This window comes from Cydia amplana, chromosome 25 (assembly GCF_948474715.1).
Source record: "Cydia amplana chromosome 25, ilCydAmpl1.1, whole genome shotgun sequence".
NCBI lineage: Eukaryota > Metazoa > Arthropoda > Insecta > Lepidoptera > Tortricidae > Cydia > Cydia amplana.
In genome coordinates, this window is record NC_086093.1 from 617,476 (window position 1) to 637,377 (window position 19,902).

The 19,902-nt window shown below is 36.6% G+C and overlaps 3 protein-coding genes across 5 annotated transcripts in view; 1 reads left to right on the top strand and 2 right to left on the bottom strand.

Moving 5' to 3' along the window:
• Positions 1-619: 619 nt before the first annotated feature.
• Positions 620-2,248, bottom strand: LOC134659784 (BRCA1-associated RING domain protein 1-like). The gene has a single exon (XM_063515488.1). The coding sequence runs from the start codon at positions 2,206-2,208 to the stop codon at positions 649-651; it is 1,560 nt and encodes a 519-aa protein (XP_063371558.1). The 5' UTR covers positions 2,209-2,248; the 3' UTR covers positions 620-648.
• Positions 2,249-2,572: 324 nt separating this feature from the next.
• LOC134659488 (zinc finger protein OZF-like) lies at positions 2,573-5,194 on the top strand. The gene is made up of 4 exons (XM_063515132.1): positions 2,573-3,540; positions 3,789-3,922; positions 4,467-4,578; positions 4,954-5,194. Exons 1-4 carry the CDS (start codon positions 2,656-2,658, stop codon positions 5,164-5,166), a joined length of 1,344 nt encoding a protein of 447 aa, XP_063371202.1. The 5' UTR covers positions 2,573-2,655; the 3' UTR covers positions 5,167-5,194.
• Positions 5,195-11,589: 6,395 nt separating this feature from the next.
• LOC134659515 (uncharacterized) overlaps positions 11,590-19,902 on the bottom strand; it is a 112,111-nt gene continuing 103,798 nt past the window's right edge. For 2 of the 3 annotated variants that reach the window (XM_063515175.1, XM_063515176.1), the window contains exon 5: positions 11,592-11,873. In XM_063515175.1, the coding sequence (XP_063371245.1) occupies positions 11,681-11,873 (193 nt within the window). In that variant the 3' untranslated portion in view covers positions 11,592-11,680. Of the gene's footprint in view, positions 11,874-19,902 lie in introns of all 3 variants that reach the window. The other variant, XM_063515174.1, reaches the window with a different exon arrangement.

A 19,902-nucleotide genomic window follows, 5' to 3' on the forward strand; every position in this document is an offset into this window, starting at 1 on the left:
TACCCATTCGTTTATCTGACCTATGAGTATAGGTCTATTACTTCATAAAAAAACAGAGACCAGTAAATGTAAAAGTCTACTAATAGCTAAGTTGCTGAGAGCAGAGCTGAGTCAGAAGTTATTCAGAAAACTAAAATGCTAACAAGTAATATAACATAATAAATAGCGTCTAGATTACAGAGGTTGTCAGTCTTCTATATTCACTTTTCTGGTGAATACTGCCATGCTTTTTTAATTTAAATCTACACATCTATATTTTAAAATTAAAATAGAATAGGAATAGGGTGTGTCGACATCTATTGAGTAAACTAAAGAACTAATTAATAAATCTACTCGCCACTAGATGGCATGAAAACCTACAATTATTTAGTGACTAATAAATTCTCATCCAAATCATTCCAACCTTTGCTTTGCTGATCGAATTAAAATAAGTTTCCTGACAAAAGGGGTTCTAATCTAAAGGTATTAAATAAAAATAGTACTTGAATATAAAAATTTAATTCAAATTCTTAAGAGTATTTATTAATATTAGTCATTAATAAAGTCTTACTTAATGAAAGAAAAAATAAAATTTTCATGAGTGTTGTGCTTTTTCAACAGACTTATAACAGAAAATAAGTAATACACAGTGACTCTTATGCCCTATTTTCACCAAGGCTCACAGAGCTGGTATTTCTCAATGCACTCAATGAGCCAGCCGATGGGCAGCGCCTTCAGATGTGCCATGTTGTAGAGCGGCTCATACATGTCCTTGTATATAATGTAATGTGAACAGTTGTACAGCTTGCCGTCTCTCTGAGCATGGTATGGCACCAGCTTCTCTGCTTCTGGTATAGACTCTGGGTTCGGCGCTCGTCTGAGGGCTACTCCGCCTGCATCCATAACCAGCTTACTTAAAATAGCTTTAGTGACTTCTATTTTATCTGAAATCTTATATTTAGTATTAAAACTGTGGAAGTAAAAGTGACAGCCGTTAAAAATTCCGGGCAGCTGCTTATATTTGTTGTACCGAGCATTTTTTGGGCCTCTGTATGTAGTTGTACCGACACCGAGTACTTCATACTCTTCAAAGGATGCTAAGTTATCATCAGTAGATGCAGTCACCCATTTTGTAGTTAATATCCATAGGTTGTTGACAATACCTTGTAGGACTTCAAGGCTGGAGTCACAGATGCCATCTTCAGCGTCAACTATAAGATGTGTTACTTTATTACTGAATTTCTGTTCAATATTTAGGTTGCTGTGATGTTTGGTTAAAACTTTCAACTTGGTGGTAACGGAGCGAGAATGTGACACACAGTAAACCTTAATATCTTCATGGTCCAGCTCAATCTGCCGTTGGATAAAATCAGAATCCAAACTGTCCTCTGTAATAAATCTTTTCTCAGCAATATCTTTAATAAGTGCTTTTATCTCAGGAGTAGCGAGGGTCAGAGGTGTCTCTCCCTTACAGTTTCTAGCGTTAATATCAGCTCCATGAGCAACTAAGTCTTTAGCAATAGCTATTTGGTTGTAGCGGATGGCTTCATGTAGAGGAGTCTCATTGCCCTGCCCCGGGACATTGACAAGTGTATTGTGCCGCAGTAAAAGCTTAACCAAGTCCTGCCGTCCGTTCTGCACCACCTCATGCAGCGGAGTCCATCCGGCATTATCTTTAGTATTCGTACTTGCCCCTTCACTCAACAGTTTGGCTACTTTATCAGCTTTTCCCAGTCTACAGGCGATATGTAATGCTGTCTCACCTTTGTTGTTTCGTTTCTCTATCGTTTTGCCTGACTTGGATACATTGGAAGCCAAAGACATTGATGAATTATTTAAGATATCCTGTTTGGCGGCGGGGGTACGTTTCGGAGCTTCTACATTCTGTAGAGGAGTGTCTGACAAGGATTCGGTGAACTTATTAGCTGGAGATTCTTCAACAGAATAACAAGACTTATTTTCTTTCGAAAGCTCGAACATTGCCGATAAGTTCTTCGCGGCGTCAACTGCATCGTTCAGTTTATCGTTTGACCAAGTTGTACAATCATTTAGAGGCACTTTACACTTGGGACAGTGCGATAAATCTTGGAAATGCTCAGAACATATTAAATGAAAACATTTGCTTAACGTCACCGGATTTTTACAAAATTGATGGCATTCTACACAAAATAAACACTCGTTCATATCGCCTAGAGCCTTTATCAAATTATTATAATCCTTTTTAGACATTTTGTGCACGGAATCCCATAAAATTCACAACACAAAAAAGAAACCAATAAAGAAACAAAAAGAAACAAAACAAATGACAGTGACAGCGTTGGCCATAGACAAAATATTAGAAGTTTAGTTAGTGCTTCATGTGAATTGTTATATATTATAAGTTGATTATTTTATAAAGATTAATTCAGATTGTTAGTTTAACAGAAATAAGTCAAACAAGCCTACATTACACAAACAAAATAAATGGTTTTAAGTTATTCAAACCTATTTTCCTACTTATAAACAAACAGAGAAGTTCAAACTCTGATAAAAAAATTTTTAATAAATTTGCAATACCGAAACGTTTATTGACATTTTGACGATGCCATATATTTTGTTTACTTCTTTACTATTTAAGTTAATTCTATTCAATATTGTTTATTTTAATATTTACTGTGAGAAGTGGTATGAATAACTATGTATACTGTAGCGTCACTGGACGGTGATATTTACAATCATGAATATTTCTTGCTTGACGACGTGTGCCGTCTCTGTTGGAAAAGGAATGCCACTCGAGAAATATCCTGTAAAAGTGTGATCAATGAAGCAGAATACGGTATTCCGCTATTGGATCAAATACGAGATTGTCTGGACATCATTTTAACTCACGAATCACGGCCTAACAAAGTTTGTACAGATTGCAGTGACGAGGTGAAAAGGTTCTACGAATTTAAGAAATTCTGTCTAGCAACTGACAAAAAACTTCGGGAAATATTACAGAATTATGTCAAAATTAACGAAAAGTCATCTAATAACAGCGAATGTTGCATAAAAGAAGAGAATGAGCTTCCTATAGAGTTCGAGCAAGACGAGTCGTTCGACGACTTTCTAGACTCACTCCAGCATTCTGACTCCGATGAAAACGTAAATAAACAAAAGAAGGTTAAGTTAAAACAGACTTACAAACCTAAAAGATCTCCTACTTACTGTAATATCTGTAGATTAGACTTTAAAACTGTCGAGCTATTTTCTCTTCACAACTCTCAGAACCACGGAATAGAGGGTAGTTTTTACAAGTGTTTCGGTTGTGAGAAACGCTTTAAAAGCCGTAAGACTCGAATTGGACACGAAATAAACTTCTGTAAAGGTTTAAAAGATGGGTACAGATGTACACTATGTGACCGATGCCTTCCAAAGAGAAGGATGTATGAAGCTCACATGAGGGACCATAGAGAAAATGTGACGATAGAGTTGCCGGACGAGTTGTTTAAGTGTAATAAGTGTTGCGTCTCATTTAAGACCAGGGAAGGCCTGAAGGAGCATGTTTCAGAACATGAGACTGCAAAGAAATATGTTTGTGAAGTAAGTGACTTACCACTGTTGAATTATCAATTGTGGTTTTTAAGGTTCCGTACCCAAAGGGTAAAAACGGGACCCTATTACTAAGACTCTACTGTCTCTCTGTCACCAGGCTGTATCTCAAGCTGATAGCAAGACAGTTGAAATTTTATTGGATTTAAATTTCTCTTATTTACCTTCTGAACAAAAAGCTAATTTTTAGTCTGAATCGAGTAAACATTATTAAAGCTACAATATAATTTGTTTTACAGAGTTGCGGACGCGTGTTCACCCGACAAGACTACCTCCACAAACACAAGCTCACACACACAGGCACTAAGCAGCATGTGTGTCCACACTGCGGCTTCCGGTCTACCCAGCGATCTTCACTCATTGTCCACATAAGGTTAGCATGTTACTAGACTATAGCAAACACAGGCACCAAACAGCATAAATATATTAGCGGTAGTTTAGATTAAATTTACAGATATTGAGATACATAGACAACCTTTTTCCTTTATCTCTTTCAGCCATAGAGAAATATAAGTAAAGAAAGAGTGGTAACTCCATACATCAGTTATCTTAACAAAACGCGAGTTATTTCGTAGTCGACATCTAGCGTCAAGTAGCGGAATTTATGAGTACTGCTACTGCTAGTTGGCAATAGATGTTACAAGGAACAAAAACTTAATGCTCGACAATTTTCAGCTAATATTATAACCGGATTAACCAGAACTCTATTTTCAACTCCTGCTTATAATAGTTGTAAATTGCAATACATTTTTCGTCAGTAGCAAACACTCGTGACATCTGGTGTTAAGTAGTGGTACTGATAATTCCACTACTTGACGCTAGATGACGACTATGCCTCTAACATAAATAAACTGCTATTATACTGCACACTACTGTAGATATTTTCAGACAGCACACTATGTTTTTTTTTATTCCAGAAAACACACGGGCGAGCGACCATACAGTTGCGACATGTGCCCGCAGCGTTGCATCTCCAGTTCCAACTTACGCGCACACCGCCGCCGACATCTCGGTGTTAAGAAATTCCAGGTAAATACACATTTTATTTACACAAACCTTGCTACTTGGTCACAGATGCCGCCACTATACTATGGCGTGCGACCATAATTGTAAAAAAGACATTTTGTACATACGTTATATTATGAGATTATAGCTATTGCTACTTTACCGCACTAGTGCGATAATTAGCACATTACGTCACTATGTACCGGTTTCTAAGGGTCAGGAACGCGCATGTGTCATCCTCATCCCAGCTGGAGCATTTGTCCATAAGCTATAGTAATCGCTTTCCATAAAGCCCGCATGCTTGTTTGCCACTATCGGAGTAAAAAAAAACCCATAAATAATTACTTATTTAACAATGCGTTTTTCGCTTCGCCTAAAAGAAACTACGTTTTACTTCAGTGCACGATATGCGAGAAAAAATTCGGCTACAAAGTGAGCCTAGACGAACACATCGAGTCTTCCCACCACCGCTCGCAAACCCACCCCTGCCCGCATTGCGGGGCCCACTACTCCCGCAAGCGGGGCTTGAAGCGACATCTGACGGCGAAACACTGCGAGAATGAACCTAGAGATCAGGGCGATAAGGTCGATAATCTGTTGGAGGTATTGTAGTTACGCTACTTGGTCATAGATGGCGCCATTGTACCACCGCTTGCAAACCCACCCCTGTCAGCATTGCCATAGAGAAAAAAATACATAGAGTGCTCACTCCATACATCAGTTTTAGTACCAAAAAGACTATTAGCATCTAGCATCGAGTAGCGGAACTATCAGTACTGCTACTTGACAATAGATGTAGCACCGACCGGAAAGTCTTATCTCAACAGCATAAGACTTTCCGGTCGGTGCTACATCTATTGTCAAGTAGCAGTACTGATAGTTCCGCTACTCGACGCTAGATGTAGACACTGAAATTAATAGTCTGAACTGATGTATGGAGTGAGCACTCTATGTATTTTTTTCTCTATGGCATTGCGGGCCCATTATTCTCGCAAGCGGGGCTTGAAGCGACATCTGACGGCGAAGCACTGCGAGAATGAACCTAACGATAAGGTGGATAATCTGTTGGAGGTCTTGTAGTTACGCTACTTGGTCATAGATGGCGCCATTGTACCACCGCTCGCAAACCCACCCCTGCCCGCATTGCGGGGCCCACTACTCCCGCAAGCGGGGCTTGAAGCGACATCTGACGGCGAAACACTGCGAGAATGAACCTAACGATCAGGGCGATAAGGTGGATAGTCTGTTGGAGATCTCGTAGTTACGCTACTTGGTCATAGATGGCGCCACTGTACTACCGCTCGCGTGCCGCTCGCAAACCCACCCCTGCCCACATTGCGGGGCCCACTATTCCCGCAAGCGGGGCTTGAAGCGACATCTGACGATAATCTGTTGAAGGTATTGTAGTGAATGTACTTACAATGAAATCTATGAAACGAGATCCGATTTTAGTTTAGCTACTCAGCAATAGATGGCGCCACCGTATATGAATTGTAAAAAGACATTTAGCACAATACGTAATGAGATTATACATATTGTCATATATTGTTATGTTGACTGATAGGTATTATGAACGTTTATATTATTTATGAGAAAGTGAATATTTAAAATATATTCTCCAAGAAGATGATATTTTTTTTCCTTTTCGCATATTTTTGTAAATAACTGTAATAATTTATGGAAAGGAGGCATGATTAAATGAATAAAGACATATTTTAATTTACACATATTTTTATTTTCAGAACTGAATAAAAATAAAAGTTCTCTATTAACCGTTTATTGCGAGCGCTACCATGAGTTTGAAAATGAGAAACAATGTTTAAAATATAACCAGAGACGAATTTATAATAAAGACTGTCATACCCATACCTAGTATATGGTTAATTATTTTTAAATTAATTGCATGTTCCTCGTACAGTCATAGAATTTACTTTCAGACCCATTACGTACCTTGTCACATTGACAATCCTCATACTATTGTCACTGTGACAAAGAATAAAATTAGTAGGAAAAAAATCTTTGAATGTACCAGATACTCATTTATTTATACAAAAAATGTCTCATCGTTTATTGCTTGGTTACTCAGATTGAGACAAAAATCCGGACTATAAAGATATCAAAAAGTCAGTTTTGAAATGGATATAATTTTATTTAATAAAAAAAATTTCAATCGCCTAGTTGCAAATTATAATACACTAATAAAAACCCTTTCTTAATTAACCTAAAACAATGTTTCTCATTTTAGCTACTCATTTAAAATTGACATAATAAATACGTATTTACATTTTTACAATAAATCAAATCACTTGGGTTAGTATGCACGGTTGATTCTCTAAAATGAAAATATATCTTTTAATTTAAAACTATAGGACCACCGTTTAGCATGGTTTAACTGAGACTGATGTCTACGGTGTGGTGTGACGAAAGTGGAGGACCGTGCGAAATATTTAACGTAAATAAATGTAATTTAATTATAATAAGCAGAAACGTCTGCGACCGAAGCTTAGAATAAATTTTAAATTGTGAAAAAAAAATCCAGCCTTGAGTTCAAGTCTCATCCAAGACAGTAATTTTTCCACTTTTAAAAAATAATGTAAATAAATGTTTTCTTTCTTCCTTCTTTCAAATCAATCAAACATAGGTAGTGCTCATTTTTCTCACTTGATATTAACACTATTCAAAATATGTTTACACAATGTGTTGCATATCAAACACAACTATGCCCCTACGATTGATTTATTTTGAATTTTTGATTTAGAAGCATTAAAAACATGTGTATGAAAACTGTTTTTCGCTCCTAATTTTCACAATAATCAAAGAATCGAAAAAAGTCAAACGTAGGGGCATAGCTACGGTAAATATACATCAAATTAAGTGTAAATATTTTCCATAATGTTAATATCCAGAGAGGAAAATGGGGACTACGTTTGTATTGAGAAGCGGCCTTCCCCTTTCCTCTTAAATGTACAGTCACCTGCAATAATATGTAACACAACGAAGGCCGCAAAAATATCTGACACGATTTTATTCGTAGAGCCGAGCGTGTCACATATTTTTGCGGCCTTCGAAGAGTGACATATTATTGCAGGTGACTGTACCATACAGCTGTATTCGAAAGGACTATGTGACGTCCCACGGGTAAAGGTACCTTATGGCGGTTGGCGCCTACGCTATTATTAACGCTGCTCCAATACAATTGCGGTGCTATGTGACGGAAGCGCCAAGTGCCATAAGGTACCTTTTCCCGTGGAACGTCACATATTACGCTTCTGGTACTTAAGCGAGTTAATTTATTTAATAAACCTTATTTTATAGATTTTTCGCCGAAACCGAAGCTTCGGTTTTGCTCTAAGTAGTTTCGGCCGAAACTATTTCAAAACATCACCTATTACAATTATTTAATCTGTCAATCAGTAAGAATCATTTCTTATTTCAAAACCCACTAAGGATGACTCGCGTTAGACCGGGCCGTGTGCGGGCCGGGGCTTCCGGCGCTTACTTTTCTATGACAGATGACAGGTGATCACGTGATGCTTGCCATAGAAAACCAAGCTCCGGCCCGGACACGGCCCAGTCTAACCTGAGTCATCCTTAATCCATTATATTATATTTTATTTAATAAGTACATTTACTAAGAAATCCACGATCTACACAATTACGTACGAATATATTGTCGAATAGAGGAACTTGCTCATTACATACTAACTTCCACCAATGATAAGCAAAAATAAACACTGCCAATCTTACATTGAGTTATTATTACTATACAGAAGCCATACTATTTAGGTATACAATGAAATTGTCACAATCAAAACTTATACCACGCGACCAAAACGTCGTAAGCGCCGTACAATTCACGGCACTTACGCGTTTAAGTCGCGAGATTCACGCTCCGCTTCTATAGTTTGTTGTCAAAACGACAGCAACTCATGGCGCAAAATACTGGTTCTAAGTGTAAGTGGCTCCAATTACAACAATAACGCGACTTTGAATGTAAAATGACAGTTTTTATTTTTTATTTGTCTCTGCTTTATCCTAGAGTGTTTTCATATTGTCCGATCCGATATCGGAAGTCGGATACGAAAGAAGCAAAATATGAAAAGTGCCTTTTTATAATTTTTTTGACATTTAATTAGGTTTTATTTAATTTTGTTCAAAAGAAAGGATTAATGCAAAATTAAAAGGACTTAGGACATTTTCTAGCCAGTGTTTTTCTCCAAAGGTAATAAAATGGCGATATATGGGATCGGACAATGTGAAAAAGCTCTTAAGGTTACCAAACTTAATACATAAGTTTGATTTCCTTTTACACTAAATTATATAACACATTCATTGCCATTTGCCACCCAGCCAAACAAGACATCCGCGCCAGGCCACAAACATTTCGTCATATAAAGCTGTAGTACCACGATCCCGACTATCGGGTCGTCCGGCCTGCGAACGAAATCATAAAATACATACCCGATAGTCGGGTTTTCGGCACTGAATGTGTTAAACACTAATCACTTAAACACTTAAGAATTATAGAATCTTATTATTTACATAGACCTACGTAATACCTTACAACTACTAGAGTATCTATTTATATTTGACATTCAGATTTGAAAGAAAAAACACTCATTGAAAATTCAATTTTAATACTGCAGGTAGTTTTACATCGAGATTTTATTTCCATTTTTCAAAGGAGTTAAATTTTAATTATTACAGAATTATCTAAACGTATTAATATACAACTAGGCATTTTCGCGATTACAGTTACAATATTTTTTTTTCACTTTCTCAGAGAGTTTACTACAAACTTAATATGTAGATGGACCGATTTCCATTTTGCTGTAATTTTTTTTCATTATATACTTGGTCAAGCAAATCTTGTCAGTAGAAAAAGGCGGCTAATTTGAAAAATCGCGAGTTGGCAACACTACGTTTGAATTGTTCGAAAATCGCGTGGCATTTATATATGATTTATATCTTATCTGTGGAACTGTTTTGTTTACATTTCATCGTTGTTCGATGTACATTGCTGCTTTCTGTTCGTTTCCTAGGGATACCATACTTTAGTTTGCAGGGCCGTCTTAAACTATGCTGGGGCAGGCCTCCGTCACTCGCTCACGGCCACGCGCTATATGCCTACCGCTCGGCGTATCGTCGACGATACAACCGACAGAGGGCCGGTGAACGCCCGCCTGAGCGCTCGCACCGCACTGCGCCGCACGTTTCCCGCGCTTACGCTTCGAAATGCCGAAAACACGTAATTATTGTAAGCCACCACCACCAAACCACGTAATTTTTAAATAATTTTGACAACGTCATAATGAATCGGCCTGGTAGCACCGTATTACAACTTTGAAAAACCGTTGATTTTCCGTCGCTTTGCTCCTGTTTTCCGTATGAGTATTTATTAAAATTATTTACGCGATTTAGGATATTTTCAACATAATAAAATTTAATACTAACAGATAATTCCGAGAAGGGAAAAATATTATAAATCATTATATAAAACTAAAACATATTTGACTGACTAATAAAAAATATGGTTGATTCGCAACATTCGTTTTATTACAATAATCATCGTATTAGGTACAATAGGTACCTACAACCCTAGCGCATTCTTACGATGACGCGTTAGCACGTGACTCGCACGGCGGGCAACACAGTCTCGACTCTTTGTGCGCGTACATATGGTACATTTCTTCTCGTCATGAGCAGCAGGTATTATTATTAAGATTTTGTAGGTTATTATAGCTTAGGTATTTTCGCTTTTGTATGGGAATGATGCATCTGTTACGTAGTAACTATTTATTAATCTGTGCCCTGGGCACATAAGAATTTGGGGCCGTTTTGGAAAATAAAGAAAGCTAATTAAATTAACATTTTTCTACTATGATTTTCTATTTATTATGGGTAATCGAATATACTGTTACTGTCTGTCCTTGGGGGCCCCCTGAGGATGGGGGCCCTGGGCACGGGCCCCGTGTGCCCTTATGGTAAAGACGGTACTGTTAGTTTGCCATACATGTATGGAGATTGACATATTTTTTTTATATCTGATCGAACCAAAATATTGTCAGATTCAGTATTTCGTGAAAATGCCCAATACATCCTCTCATCTCAGATACACTATTATAAGTATTATATTATAATTATTATATTACATCTAAAACTACGAGATTTAATAGATTCTCCACCGCGAATAATATTAAAAACAATATTAAAATAAATCACATTTGTCCGTATTAAAGCCTACTTTATTTACAAACAAAAGTACAATAAAATGGGAACTAATACCAGCTCCGTAAGAGAGCTTCGTCTCGAGTGAAAGAGACAGTATAAAAGAGGTTTCGTCCTTAGTAAAAAGGGACCTTAGTATGGCTAACGCTACGGGTGGTATTCCACCTATCCAATTTCTTTGTCCAATGTGTATTTGCGTCTCACATTTTGCTTGCTGAGAGAATGAGAGGCAATGCACATTGGACCAAGAAATGGGCCAGGTGGAATACCACCCTACGCCCTCATTAAACAATAAAGTCCACAGTACAGTCACTAATCGCGGAGCGTGACTATACCTTAGAATTACACAAAAATCTCAACAGATTTTTTGTTTCACATGCTCAAATAAGCAAAAATGTGATTCCAAAGATTGGAAAAGTCGGTATATGTCGCTAAATGTCTTAGAGCGCAGCGACATCTACCGACTTTTCCAATAATCTTAAAATACTTTTAAATAATTAGCTCGAGAATGGTCGAACGAAGCGATGAACGAGCAATGGCTCGTTGGGGCTTCTAGGGAAAAGTTACTTAATACGGCATGTTGTGCGGATTCAGACGAATTCTCTCTGCGATAACTCTGCCTATAGAATGGACTGCAGATGTTTTTCAAAAATGCAGTGTACAGTATTTTAAAGGGTTAACACTCTTAAAATTGCTAGCTCCCATAGGCTACGGTAAGAGGTTACTCTTACCTGGAGCGCCTTATGCTTGTTTTGCTACCGATGTAGTATAAGAAAACCTGCACTCTATAAACTTTGTCACAATGCAAACGTAAGTCCCATTGTAATTTTCTATAACGCTAGATGGCGTTGGTACAACAAAAACTTAGTTTTCATTTTGAAGATAGATGGCGTTAGTATTAATACGGCATGTTGTCTCTCAAATACGCCCGCTTGGTGTACGAGCGCCGCAGGCAGCGCCCCCACCAGGAGCGCTGCGTGCAGGACTTGACCGGCTTCAGAACGAAGCACCTCGTCTGCACCACGTTGAAGAACAGCTTGCCCACCATGTTGGACATCGAGGTGTTCGCTAGCTTCAGGCAGGCGCGGAATCTGGAATTTAAAAGGACTATTAGCGACATCTAGTGGTAGAGTACTTAAGAGTATGGCCGAGGATTTAAAGTTCCAAAAAGAAGTGATTTTTAACGATAGTAAGAATCTAAAAAGAATGGCAAATGCGATAATCCTTTGACAAATGCAAAAAAGTACAATTAGTGATATTTAGTCAAAGGACCTTCAGAGTATGTCCGAGGCCACAGATCTTCCAAAATTATAATTAGAGTTGTGATGTGGGACGTTGAGTGAAACAAGTAGGTTCGAGTAAAGACGTATAACTCCACGTAGACGCCATCCTCGACCAAGGACACCAACAACTCCCTGCTGCAAGCCATCCTTACGATTACCACTTTTTAAAAACTGGTTTTAAATGCGTCCATTTATATTTTTTCTGCACGTTCGATAGTTCCACCAATAATATTATTATGCTTTCAGTCATCACTGTCATCAGTTGTTAATATATTTCACTACATAGTTTTGCTTTTCGTAGTAATTATTAATTATTTTTATTTTTTATTATTACGCAGGTAATGAGTCCGTGATTTCTACTTTTTGTATAACTACATCAAACCAATTCACTATGAGTTTTCAAATAGTCACTTCCTCACAAATGTCTTTTTAATTAATAATAATTTGTTATCTTGAATTTTCTTCTTGACCTTCACTGGCTGGCGCGGCGCGCCGCCAGTGCAGCACAAGGCCGCACTGGCAGGGTCGCCATGTGATGTGGGACGTTGAGTGAAACAAGTAGGTTCGAGTAAAGACGTATAATGACTTAAATAACACGTACATGCACTTATATATGTTAAGGCTATGCTTGTGTGTGGGTGAGGCATAGCGCACACTACAGAGTACGGGTTATTATTTCAAAATTATACAATCTAGTGAAATGAATAACTAATGTGCAATCAAACGTAACAAAATGGATAAAACAAAAATTAAAAGTTTGCAAAAAAATACATTACAATTATTAATTTAAAAAAATCATAATGAAACAACTTTTTTAAAGTTAAAATGGAAAATAGTTTCCGTAACCAACCAACTTAAACACAATGTTTCACCAAAAACAACAAAATCGTAGATGCTTAGTCGTTTTCCAAAAAAATATACAGTGCCATCTAGTGCTCTCCAAGCAAATTGACAGATCAGATGTACACAACTAACATTACAATACAATAAGCGCCATCTACAACAATGATAAGGCACGATGAATTATTGACGACAGTCTTTTCTATTAACCTGTCTATGGTAAAACTTAAACTTTACCTTATTATTATCAAATTTTAAAATATTCAAGTGAAAGTATTGTACTTATTTTAATGCTAAGAGTCTGTGCGGAAAGAGAAGAGTCGTAGAGTTGCATTTTTCAACCGATTCTCGTGAAGTTTTGTGAATTTTATATGATTTTTTTAGTCCATTCAGTTTTTTTTAATAGGGGAGCCATCGGCGGTTTACGAGGTCTATACACTGGGTTTAAAATTCACAGAGCCACTGGTAATATTATTTTATATTGGACTGCGGTCTTTTATGTAGGTATCTAAAGTGTCATTCTATGGAACTTGCCAACTATGAAAACAAAAGTCACTAATAAATTCCATAGAAGGTAGCATAAACAGCATAAATTCATATTTTTTGACAGTTTCAATATGGCGGTTAGTTTACATGGTTAGCAAGTTCCATAGAATGAAACTTTATAGCACAATTTTAGTAATAATACCAGGAGATATTTTACAGTCCATCCTTCAAAGATCATAAACTTTAAGTCGCGCGCCAGACCGGCGAAAAAATCAAACGTTAAAATGTCGTTAAATACTACGTTTAGTCACTTGAGAGCAAATTCGCGCCGATTTATGACTCAAACTGTCATAAAACGTTTTCACGGAGGACTTTGGTGGCAGGTGCTTAGGTCATTATTATTACGCTGCACAAACTTCTTCAATGATATATAACTATGTAGTACGCGCTTATCATTTTAGCCTATTCCATGAATGTTACAGAGAGGCAAAGCCAAAATTAAAAATATGTATCTGATTTATGAACGTAACTCCTACGTTGAACGGTTCCCGCGCTGTCAACTGTCAATGTCATTGTGTTTATTCATGTTAGCCTAGACCATTAGGGCTTAATAAAATATAACTTTTTTAATAGGAAATAATAGTAAATATATAATAAATATGTGAAAAAATAAAATATTAGTGTACGACAGTCCGACCAATTACAAAATTGGAAGAAAATACAAGAAGATTGAAGAAGAAAATGCTACTTTCGCGACCAAGGTCAAAGGCGGCGTCGTTTCGTGGATAGCATGACTATCCACCCGGACATGTTGCATATCAAAATAAGAATCTAGCAGCATCATCATCTCCATCTCCGCCAGCGGCGTAGAGAAAAAAGCGATTTTCGCGTGGCGTATAAAAAGCAATCTGTGCCCTCCTCGCTCGCCAGCGACCGAATGTACATATCTAAAATTCCGAAAGAAAATAAACGCAAGGTAAGAAATATTTGTTCATGATTTTCGACGTTTGTGCTAACCTGTGCATTCTGGATTTTTTGGAACACTATTCTAGCTAGGTGTATATCTGTCCGCTAACTGCACATGGTGACTGAGCTGTGCACTGCATTCTGGAGCACTATTCTAGGTGCATCTGTCTGCTAACTGCACACGGTGGTTGTGCTGTGCACTGTGCATTCTGGAGCACTATTCTAGGTGCATCTGTCTGCTAACCGCACACGGTGGTTGTGCTGAGCACTGTGCATTCTGGAGCACTATTCTAGGTGCATCTGTCTGCTACCTGCACACGGTGGTTGTGCTGTGCACTGTGCATTCTGGGCCACTATTATAGGTGTGTCTGTCTGCTAACTGCACATGGTGACTGAGCTGTGCACTGCATTCTGGAGCACTATTCTAGGTGCATCTGTTTGCAAAATAGCTATACTAAGCTTTTTGGAGTACTAACCTAGGTATCTCTGATGATATTTGGACTTGGCAATCTTTCACATACTAATACTAGGTGCATTCAATGCCAGTATCTTTGGGGCATTGTGGTGTTGTCACTTATTCCTTACTAACAGCACTGAGATATGGCTCATATCCTACCTGCCAATGGCAGTGGAAGGCCACAAGTCTTGCTAGAACTGGGTTTTGTAGACTAGACACGGCTCTTAACCCCATGAGTTAATCAATGTGGTATGCAAAGTTAGGCCGTCTCTTGGTATGTACTATGACTTCAAGTAGGTGAATTAAAACATTTATTCTTATTTCAGCAAGCAAGGAATTAAGCGAGTAAATCTTGACATCATGGGACGGAGGCACCAGAAATTTGGATATGGAAAAATCCTAATAGGACAACCTCGTTGTTTGTTTTCAGATGTACAATTAAGAACATTACAAAACCAGTATGACCCAAACAAGATTATGCAAAATAATCTGCGCTGTAAAAATTTTATTGGTGCTCTATTGGTGAGATGCTTGTCAGTAAGGAACAAGGCTAAGTATTTGTTTGCTAACTGTGATGATTTAGCTCTCAATCAATTTTGTGCTGAAACCGGCTATGACAAGCTGGTGTCGCTTTTAAGTGACTGACCGTCTTTTGTGTGATTATCATCACTGAGAATCTTCGCTAAGGCAGTGGTCCTTTAAATACTAAAGCACAATAAATGGCATTAGAGATTTTTTATTTTATTTTTAAACATGCTGTCGACAAGTGATATTATAAGAAAATCTAGCAGAAAAACGAATGGCTTACGGCCCGGTACTTCAACTTCAAGGGCTCAATTATCAATCATATTTTCCAATGTATGTTTTGCTGTTACTTGTATTTGTTTCATATAATAAAGTATTCATTTAACATTACAACATACAAAAACCCTGGTCAAAAGCAGCGATAAAGAAGCGGAGCAACACTTTCCTCTCTGCAGTCACAATGTGGTCGCACTCAAGTGACATTACAACAGCCTGTGTTCATTTAGAACAAATTCTCAAAAGCTGTGGTTTATTTAAATACACTTCTTTAATTGCAGTGACATCATATTCAATATTTACAAGGATTTTGTCATACAAAATTAAATTTTTGTCAGTGCCAATACCGAAGGTTACAATTCCGAAATATGATCAATTCTGTGAAATTGATAGTCAAATACTAGAAAACTATGTGACTGTGATATATACTGTGTGTATATGCCTATGATGTTCTTATAAAATAATGTACACTTTATACAGTTTAATATTGACTTTAATATTTTCTCTACCAAATCCTAAGAGAAATAAATACAGATACCTATATATTTAAGAAGTCAATTTATTGCAACTAAGCAGTTTAACCCGTCAACTCCCAGGTGTGACGTCACCCATAAGCGTTCTGGCTCAAATCTGAGCCGTGGGATCTGACAGGTTGTCAACAGGGAATTGGAACTGTTGTGAAACTAATGAAGTAATGACAACATAAGTCCAATTATTAGACTATTAGACTAGGTGTCGATATGTGTCAGACCTTTCATGAAGTGTCTAAGATCTAGAGGTCACATAATGAGCAATTGTTTAGATTATATATCTATTGTTGAAGCTCATTATTATAAATGTTTTTTATACTATGTAGGTGCATACATATACAAAATACACTTAATTAGTCTTGATACCATTACCTATATGCAGTTATAATCAAATGAAACTAGCTCCTTAGTACTTACCTCAGAAAGCTGGGTAATACTAGAATTATTTCTTTAGCCGATAAGGACAAATACAAACTTAAACAACAGATAAAGTCCTTTATATATTGGTCGCATTGTTATTAGTTTTAATGAACTTTGCTCATATAAATGGGTTGTTGTACCTATAGCTACAAGTTTGGCCAATGAATATGGTTATGTGTGTATTTAAAGAGCTGAATAGATAAAAGTACCTATACTGAATTTCGTATATTGATGGCTAATTAAAATAAAGGTTTATAAATATATATTTTTTGCAGATATTTAATTACTTACAGTAACACTTACACCCGTGTGGAAATTATTAAATGAGCCTAATAGAATGCATTAGGTACATTAATTTTGTTCAGGTTATGGTGGTCTTGTTTATGTTTAAAGACCCTCTTTTCCGGTTTACCACACTGAGATACATCTGAGAGAAGACAACACAGCTATCGCAATTATTTATAAACCGGTGAAATGAAATACAGTATTTTTATGTCTAGGAACATTAGCAGTGGTGTGAAAAGAGACATTACAATATTCTACTTAAATGCTATATGTGCTTCAAGTGTCATAAGCTGATTGAGAGAAAATAATGTAAGATTTCAGATTTAACGAAAATTAAATTTGAAATTTCTTACAACATTTTGGAAATCCATATACCTACCGAGTTATTGGATATTATACAAATATCCTGGTGAAGTAACCCAGATGTTTTTTCTACATAAGTACTTAGATGCTTTTGCAAAAAATATTTTATCTATGTTTTCCTTCCAACTGAAACGAAATCTAAGGTATTAAAATTTAGGAAAAGTAGAAGGCATCAAGGCACGGTCATTGTAACTACTCAGTTTACGAAATATTTATATGCATACCTATGTACTTACATATAATTGTATAGATTTGCGCCCCAGCTCTCATATATAAAAGCATATTTTATTAACTGGTTTCAAGTTTCAACAGCGTTTTATCCTGGTTACCCTAGTGTTATCCAGGAAGTGCCATCAGCCATCACTGAAGGAGAAGAGGAAGAGGAGAAAGGAGTACAGTACAGTGTAATCCCTTGCGCCCTACACCGTCAAGCACACACACACACACACACTTGAAATACTGGTGTATGTTATGTAAAAATAATTACATTAATTATTTTATGGCATCTGTTTCAGAAGTGCTTGCCGTTTTAATAGCATTACTTATGTAATGAGGGAGCTAGGTATAGATGTGTAAATAATTGTAAATCTGCTCTTGTGCTTTTATTGGAGAATAGGCTCTCCTCAAATGATAGAATTGAACACTTTATGAAGAACGTTTTTTCGATTACACAAAACTCAACCTTAAAGTGTGACCTAGTACCCTTAATCGGTCTTAAATTATTGATTAACAATGTCACCAACTAATGAAAATTATTCATTACAGTATTAAGAAAAAGTAAGAAATTACTTTATCACTTTTATTAGCTGTTGTGATTGTACACAACGTGCAACACCCTGTCCTTGATAAAACATCAAACTTTACTGTTATTCTGATTGATAAATTTCAGCAACCCATGCTATCCATAGCATTATTTTTTTCAGGGAAAACACTAATTTTAAATTGAATGAGGTGTAAAACATTGATTACCTATATATAAATAATGAACAATAATATTCGTGATGGTAGTTATTAACTTGTTAGTGATTATTTATTGCCCTCAAAATCATGAAAAAATCACTTCCCAAACGATTTGTAGAGGGATTAAGTCAATTCTTAAAAGATTTATTTTTATTTTCACCACCTATTTAACCTGTTATGTGTTGGTGTCAACCGTAAATCGTTTAGGAGTTAATATTAGTGGAAGAAAAACATCAAGGTGGAGTGATTCTTGTACTTAATGATATTTCTCAATTTCATAATCATGGTTCCATCCAATAATTTTGGTAAATCCTTACTATGATAAATGAGAAAATAAGTGTTACTTAAAGGTGTAACCAGCAACACACTGCCAAGAGTTGCTTATACTTAGTTGTTGTATTCGCCAATAATTGCATCTCATGCTATCCTTTGATTTCTTTGATATTCCTATAATAATTAAGTTTTTATGTGGTATTTGGTGGTATAAATGAAAATACTTACCTATTACTAAATAAGGATCAAATTATTTTTGTTTCAACTATCTATATACTATACGATAGACAGTTTGATGAAATGATATCACTAGATCTCTAAATAATGTTGTAAACTAAATATACATACCTACCTATATTTTGGAAATAGTTACAGATAACTAAAAAGGTACCCAATTTAAAATGAAATAATAAATCATTGTTAATCAACGATTTCATTGTTATAATACAAAGCCAAAACAAACTTTGAATACTTATCTCTAAACATCTACATAGTTATATATCATTGAAGAAGTTTGTGCAGCGTAATAATAATTGGAAATTAAACGAACTTACCTGTAAGTGAAGTTCATTTCAATTATATTAGCTGCACAAACTTCGAAATGATAACCCATCCCACCCAGTACCCACGTTGTCCTGAGACAACCAGGGATTCGTGTACCTATAATCCCTGTCAAAGTTATGGTAATATTGGCTTTGCTGAATTGGGGGCCAAGTTGTTCCATCTATTGGCATATTCACTGCCAGCGTGAGCTACAAGCATAGCGGATACTATATGTTTTTTCCGCTTTGTAGCGATAAGTACCTAAGAATAGAGAACCCTAGCGGGCTACTGGCAGTGAAAGTGTTATGTCTTGGCTTGTTACTCTAAACTAAATGACATTGACAGTTGACAGCGCGGGAACCGTTCAACGTAGGAGTTACGTTCATAAATCAGATACATATTTTTAATTTTGGCTTTGCCTCTCTGTAACATTCATGGAATAGGCTAAAATGATAAGCGCGTACTACATAGTTATATATCATTTCGAAGTTTGTGCAGCTAATATAATTGAAATGAACTTCACTTACAGGTAAGTTCGTTTAATTTCCAATTATTATCCCTACTTTTGTTATAAATGCGAAAGTGTCGTGTCTGTCTGTCAGTCAGTTATCTCTTTACGCATGCTTTACGCTTAAACCGCTGAACCATAGATGAAATTCGGTGGGAGATAGTTTGAGGCTCAGCCAAGGCTCAGGGACGAACATAGGCTATAGTTGGTCAAACCAATTTGTCAGTAAAAGAACGAAAAAAACTATACTCATCCTTTTCTTTTGGGTGCCAATAATAGTGTAAGACAAAGATAGTATGATTCTCTGTCTATGGTTGCAATGAGACAGTCCTTTGACAGTAATAGTACATTAGATATTACCTAGGGAGGTGAAGTCGTAAATGCTCCAGACCGCAGCTGTTTGTG